At 48.7% G+C, this 7,451-nt stretch overlaps 1 protein-coding gene across 1 annotated transcript; it reads left to right on the top strand.

The window, feature by feature from the left end:
- Positions 1–1,283: 1,283 nt before the first annotated feature.
- Positions 1,284–4,722, top strand: Tlr5 (toll like receptor 5). The gene is given in 2 exon segments (XM_013346964.2): positions 1,284–1,322; positions 2,072–4,722. Coding segments are annotated over 2 exon segments (2,619 nt in total). The 3' UTR covers positions 4,652–4,722.
- The last annotated feature ends 2,729 nt before the right edge of the window (positions 4,723–7,451 follow it).

The raw sequence follows: 7,451 nt of genomic DNA, 5'->3' as shown, positions 1-7,451 counted from the left end.
GTAGACTGTCTGCTGCCAGGTCATCCGACTGCGCGGTAGAGCACTGTGGCCTCCTCGGGTGTGGGCAGTGAGGCCATACTCTGGCAAGCTTTGGAGGCCACAGTAGACCCCACTTCCCACAGTCGGATCCGCCATTTTGTTTATTTTCCTACGTGGGTTCCAACCCTGGTTTGCATCTTCAGAGTCTTCACTTTGGGTACCACTCAACAGATGTACGTTTCACACTGGATTCCTTCAATCTGCTTTTCAGGGTTCCACAAGCCTCTAGGACCACAGTCTTGGGGTTGCATGCCAAGAGAGATGGAGCTTTGTTTGGGGTCCATTTCAGTAGCTGCCTCCTGTATCTCATCTCAAACTGGCCTTCTCTCTCCTGGTGGATTTTAGTCTTCCCTCTCTAGACTTGCTCTACCAGCCAGGACTTATTTTGGGTGATGACCAGAGCCGCAGGGGAGAAAGGATGTGTGCACACTTGAAGTTGGTAGGTACAGCAGCATGATGGCAAGTCTAGGCAGGGTAAACAGGAATCTGCAAGGAGAGAGATGCATGGCTCAAGGGATGGTACAAAAGGCCATCCCTTTTAAGGCATACCCTCAGTGACCTAAGTTCCTCACAGTAAGCCCCACCCCCTAAAGGCTTTGCTACCTCCCAGGGGAGTCATAGGATGACAATCAATCCTTTAATACCCAGGCCCAGTGGGGAATACTTTCTAGAACACAGAACCTTTCAGTGGCGGCTTTTGATGGGAGCCATTGGCAGCAAGTGAGATGTGTTCTAAAGATGGAAGAGCCATGCACTTGGAAGATGTCTTAGTTACTCTTCTAATGCCACGGAGAGACACCATGACCATAGCATCTCTTAGAAAGCGTTTAATGGGGGCTTGTTCCAGAGGCTTAGTACACTATCATTATGGTGGGAACATGGTGGCAGACACGGCAGGCACAGTGTTGGAGAAGTAGTTGAGAACTGTATCCTAATTCACAGGCCAAGAAAGAGAGACTGACTGGGCCTGGCGTGGAATTTTGAAACCACAAAGCCCACTCCCAGTGACACACTTCCTCCAGCATATACCCCCTAATCCTTCTAATCCTTTCAAAGAGTTCCTCTCTCCGGTGACTAAACGTTCAAGTATCTGAGCCTGTGAGGGCCAATCTTATTCAGACCACCGCAGAAAACGTTAAGCTTTCTGAGATCCTTGTTAATGTTTTCTGTTCTCACACAGCACCTATGCTTGGAACACATGACAGACACTTCTGCGAGACACCCTTTGCGGCTCAGACACATGGATGGATGCTAAGCTGCCTGCACCGAGCTTTAGCAGGTAGGTGTGTCATACTGTGTCAGGCGTGCAACAGGTGCACAGTCCACCTCATCAAGCTGACCAAATCTGATTCTTTATGACCATACATAAGGTACTCAGTGCCTATAAGATGACAAGCATAGCGCGTCCAGCTAGCTCAGATCTTTGGGGATGGGCTACAATCTGGCTAGAATGCAGTAGGGAAAGTGATGTGTTTATGATCTGTCCACGAGCTGAGGTTCTGGGAGTAAGGAATGGGGAGCCCCTGGATGAACAGAAGTAAAAATATCTCGTCCTTATGATTCTTACCTTCCCTCCACAGCGAGTTCAGACGTGTGCTCTAGTAAGGAATGGGGAGCCCCTGGATGAACAGAAGTAAAAATATCTCGTCCTTATGATTCTTACCTTCCCTCCACAGCTCTGGAACTAATGAACAAACCCTGAGTAGGTAACAGGGTTGTTGTTGTTGTTTGTTTGGTGTTGGAGAGGAGACCTTGAACCTGGGTCATGCTGGGCAAGTCCTCTAGCATTGAGCAACCGCCCCAGCTCGCAGTGTCTTTAAAGCACTGGTGCCCAGTGTGTAAAGTATGCACTAGCAAGTGTTTGAGAAGAATAGTGAGTGACTCTCTCCCACCCAGCAGAGTGTTTGTGGAGTCAGTTGAGCAAATGGCCCCAAGAGAACAACCACATCACACAGGAAACCCTCAAGTGCCAAGAACCCGGGTGCAGACCCTCAGGTTGTGATGTGTTTTTATTCTGCTCTTTCCCCCATAGATCATGGCAGATCAGCTTGACCTTCTCTTAAGTGTGATCTTCATGGCCAGCCCCATGCTGGGAATGTCTCCCTGTTCTTCCAATGGCCAGATCGCCTTATTTCGCCACTGTAACCTTACGCAGATCCCCTGGGTCCTCAACACCACGGAGAGGCTCCTTCTCAGCTTCAACTACATCAGTGTGGTCAACGCCACGTCATTTCCATTCCTGGGGCAGCTCCTGCTGCTGGAGCTGGGAACCCAGTTTACACCCATGACCATTGGCAGGGAGGCCTTCAGAAACCTACCCAATCTGAGGATCTTGGACCTGGGCCAAAACCACATTGAAGTCTTGAGTCCAGACGCTTTTCAGGGACTTCCCCATCTCATGGAACTTCGACTGTTTTCCTGTAAGCTCTCCAGTGTTGTGCTAAGAGATGGTTACTTCAGAAATCTAACTTCATTGGCTCGCTTAGACCTCTCTGGCAACCAGATTTACAGCCTTCATCTTCATTCTTCATTTCAGGAACTGAATTCCTTAAAAGCCATAGATTTTTCTTTCAATAAAATAGTCCCTTTATGTGAGGATGAACTCAAGCCCCTGCAGGGCAAAATACTCTCTTTCTTTGGCCTCAAATCAACTAGCCTGTTCAGCAGAGTCTCTGTGAGTTGGGAGACTTGCAAAAACCCCTTCAGAGGCATGTGGCTGGAAACTCTAGATCTCTCTGAAAATGGTTGGACAGTGGACATCACAGGCAACTTTAGCAATGTCATCTGGGGAAGCCAAGTCACCTCTTTGATTCTTACGCACCACATAATGGGGTCTGGCTTTGGCTTCCAGAACATCAGAGACCCTGACCAGAACACGTTTGCTGGCCTGGCTAGAAGTTCGGTGATGTTCCTGGACCTTTCGCATGGTTATATCTTCTCCTTAAATTCCAGAGTGTTTGAGACGCTGAAAGATTTGAAGTTTCTGAACCTTGCCTCCAACAAGATAAACAAGATCTCAGAAGATGCGTTTTATGGACTTGACAATCTCCAAGTTCTCAATATGTCATGTAATCTTTTGGGAGAACTTTATAATTCCAACTTCTATGGGCTACCTAGAGTCGCTTACATTGACCTTCAAAAGAACCATATTGGGATCATTCAATACCAAACGTTCAGATCCCTGGAGAACTTACAAACCTTGGATCTCCGCGATAATGCTCTTAAAACCATCAATTTCATTCCAAGCATCCTGACCGTCTTACTGGGTGGCAATAAGCTGGTCGATCTGCCACGCGTCCGCTTTACAGCCAACTTCATCGAATTATCCGAGAACAAACTGGAAGATTTGTCCAACCTCTACTTCCTCCTGCAAGTTCCCCAGCTCCAGTCCCTCATCCTGAACCAGAATCGCCTTTCCTCCTGCAAGGCAGTCTACACCCCTTCGGAGAACCTGAGCTTGGAACATCTTTTCCTAGCAGGAAACATGCTGCAGCTTGCCTGGGAGACCGGCCTTTGCTGGGATGTTTTCAAAGGCCTTTTCCACCTCCGAGTCCTGTACCTGAATAGTAACTACCTTAATTTCCTCCCTCCTGGAATATTTAGCGACCTGGTTTCGTTACAGTTGCTCAATCTTGGCGCTAACAAGTTGACCTCTCTCTCTCCTGGCAGCTTACCGGCTACTCTAGAGTTTCTTGATATATCTAGAAATCAGCTCTTCTCTCCTGATCCTGGGTCGTTTGCTTCACTTAGCTCCTTGGACATAACGCATAACGAGTTCGTCTGCCAGTGTGAACTTATCCCTTTCATCACCTGGCTCAACCAAACCAATGTCACCCTGCAGGGCTCTCCTGCAGACATATACTGCGTGTACCCTGACTCGCTAGTAGGGGTCTCCCTTTATGACGTCTCCACCAAGGAGTGTGATGAAGAGGAAGTCTTGCAGTCCATAAAGTTTTCCCTCTTCGTGCTGTGCACCGTCACTTTGTCCTTGCTCCTCGTCACCACCTTCACGTTCATAAAGTTCCGGGGGACTTGTTTCCTGTGTTATAAGAACATTCAGAGACTGGTGTTCAAGGACAAGGTCCGGAGTTCGGAACCCAGTGCATACCGATACGATGCTTACTTTTGCTTCAGTAGCAAAGACTTTGAATGGGCACAGAATGCTCTGCTCAAACACCTGGATGCCCAGTACAGTTCCCGAAACAGACTCAGGCTGTGCTTCGAAGAGAGAGATTTTATCCCAGGAGAAAACCACATCTCCAACATCCAGGCGGCTGTCTGGGGCAGCAGAAAGACCGTGTGCCTAGTGAGTCGACAATTCCTTAAGGATGGCTGGTGCCTGGAAGCCTTCAGGTATGCCCAGAGCCGGTGCCTGTCTGACCTCAAGAATGTTCTCGTGGTGGTGGTGGTGGGGTCCCTGTCCCAGTATCAGCTGATGAGACATGAGACCATCAGAGGGTTTCTTCAAAAGCAACAGTACTTGAGATGGCCTGAGGACCTCCAGGACGTTGACTGGTTTCTCAATAAACTCTCTGGGTGCATACTAAAGGAAGAAAAAGGGAAGAAGAGAAGCGGTACCATTCCGTTGCAAACTGTAACAACCATTTTCTAGTGGAAAGAGCCATTTCCAAGTGTCAGGGAGAACTCTGCACATTGTATGTGCTCAACCATATGGGGGTCGTTCCCACGGGTTGTTTTCTGTCCATGAGAGCATCATCAATCTCTTAGTGTTCATGTCAACAGATGTTCTGTGCCACTGACCTCCTAATGGAAAGTGACGGAAAGCCACAGCTGCCTCTCAAGTTTCCCACTCTCTGTCGATGTCCTTCTGGGCCCAATCACACTGTTTCCTCCCATCCTGTTGCATACTGCCTGCCACCTAGATGGTGAGGCCACCTTGGGAGAAGTTATGGTGGTGTCATGCTTCCTGTGTTGTTCACTCTGAGAACAGGCTGTCACTGTAGAACACGGACAGCTGAGATGGGGCTTTCTTGGGCCACGGGAGTGATACCAGTGCTGAGGACCACTGTCTCTCTACATTGGTGATAAGACCTTGGATGGCAGCAACCCCATCACAGCGGCCCTCATGCACTTATGTCGTGACCCTGCAGGCTCAGCTTCTGTGGGTCATGGCCATCTTCTGCACTGGACCACTCATCCGGTGCCCACGCCTATTCACGACTTAGCACCAGCCTGACCCTTCCACATCCTCCCCTACAACCATACAACAGCTGTTGTACGCACTACACACTGTAAGAAGGGTGTGGACTTTACACAGATTTCTTACTGATTCTGTGGTTTCTTAACCATGGAACTTGAACTTTCTATACCATGGCTGGGCCTCAGTGTTCTCCCCTGTAGGCCTAGCAACATCTACCTCATCAGTATGCCGCGAATGCTCATTGGCCAAGAATGTCATGACTTCTCTGATAGTTTTCATCGCCCTAAGACCACAGGTGAAGACTCACATTCAAAGGCCCCTGGAGGCTATCGTAATTTCTTGAATTTGTATTATTTTTATCCTAAAAAGAGTTTATGTGCATTCTAATCATTTTGTGTGTTTATTAATATAGCAATGTTTCTCTGCAAAAGCATTAAGAAACCTTAAACCAAAGAACTGTGTTGCAGGTCCCCAGCCCCTCGTTTGAACTTCTTCACGTTGTGTACTCACCCCTAGGCCAGCTGTTGTAGCCTGAATACCTGGAGGGGCACAGCACCTCCCTGTGACCGACACACACACCCCAGTCACTGAAATGTATGCCAACGATGTATTTGGTATGTGTGAGGACACCCCAACTGTGAGCCCTGCTGGCCAACCCTTTTTTGTTTGCCTGTGTCCTGGGCCCAGGGTGGGACCTGACCCATAGTAAGTTCTTAATGAAGCGATAACCACGAAGTCTGGCCAATAATTTATTAGGGGGCGCAATGGAAAAACAGATCATGAATACAGAACAAGGTAGACGCTGCTTCTGATCCAGCTGCCGTTGCCCTGCTGTTCTGCCCATGGGCAATGAGGACCAACCACAAGTCTTGCTTCTGCTCCAACCATGAGAGAAAGAGAGAGAGAGAGAGAGAGAGAGAGAGAGAGAGAGAGAGAGAGAGAGAGAGAGAGAGAGAGCCTCCTCCTCAGATTTATTCGGTCCCATATCCAGAGAAAACCATGCGCATAAGGCTAGTTACCCCAAATGTCTTTGGCTGAAAAAGATCAAATGTCCATAAATACCTAAGTATCGAGTGACACCCACTTTCTTAAATGTCAGCGTGGTTGTCGCCTGCTCTTAGCTCTCCAGGGATGGGTAGGATGGGGCTAGGCTGTGAGAGTGACGCCACAGAGAAACTGAAGGCAGGTGAAGGCGGAAGATGCTAGGTTCGGGGAAGCGCTGGGCTTGTGGTGTGGAGGTACTGGAGGGGACTCATCCAGAACAGCCAAGAGCGGTGCTGGGCCTGAGGAGCGGGTATGGGGAGGCAGGAAAGCAGCTCTGGCTTATTCATGGAGACTGCCTTCTCTTGATCCTTGTTCTAAGGGGTACAGCAAAACCGGACCCCAACTTTCCTCACGGTTGCAACCACAGCTCCTGAAGATGAAGGAAGATGATGCTGGCTGATTCAGCCTCACCTCCCTGCTGTCTGTCAGCCTTGGCTCTGCACACGCTGCAGGCACAGCTATGATGCTCAGCAGGTCTGGCGGAGCCTCTCCCCAGAACGAGGTAGAGCAGCGCAGCTAAAGAGGGGCAGATCAGGGAAAGAGCAGACACGCAGTTTCTTATGTCTGCCTTCTTTTCTGAAAGACTCCGAAAAGCATAACTTTTCTCTTTTTCTCTCTACCCCTGTCCTAGCGTGTTTTTCCTACACTCTGGACCTCCATTCTTCTTTCTAGAGTTCCCGCGATGCCATGTGGTCTCCACTCTATCCCTCCAGGCATCTGCTAAGGTTCACACCCTGCCGGCCCTGGGGTTGTTGTTTGTTCTGTTTTCAAAGTTAAACTCTAAAAGAAGCATTCTCAAGCTTTTAAAAAAATTATCCCACTGCTTAGCATGAAAATTGAAGGGTACTTACTCGTTCCCTTTAGTCACTGGAGAAATCTAAATCAAGACCACATCGGTGTGGCATGCCCCACCCACCAACATAACTAACATCAAGATGACTGGCAGTACCAAACAGTGAAAAAGACATGGAACAATGGAAACGCCCTGGTTGACCGTGCATATGTAAGTTAGCATCTTTTCAGAAAGCCAACTGTCATTTCCTGATAGAGTTGAATCCATACATGTCCCCCACATGCCGAACACGTTACATATTCCACCAGACGCCTTATCAGCGTTCTTTACAATAGCCAATGCAAGGAACAACTTCCTTGTCCATTAGCCATGAAAGGACAGACTGTCATGGAGAAGGACGTACAGGGACCCTTC

The sequence above is a fragment of the Microtus ochrogaster genome, chromosome 6 (assembly GCF_000317375.1).
Source record: "Microtus ochrogaster isolate Prairie Vole_2 chromosome 6, MicOch1.0, whole genome shotgun sequence".
Taxonomy (NCBI): Eukaryota; Metazoa; Chordata; class Mammalia; order Rodentia; family Cricetidae; genus Microtus; species Microtus ochrogaster.
The sequence above is the reverse complement of the archived record's forward strand: the minus strand, read 5'-3'. Positions and strand labels throughout refer to the sequence as shown.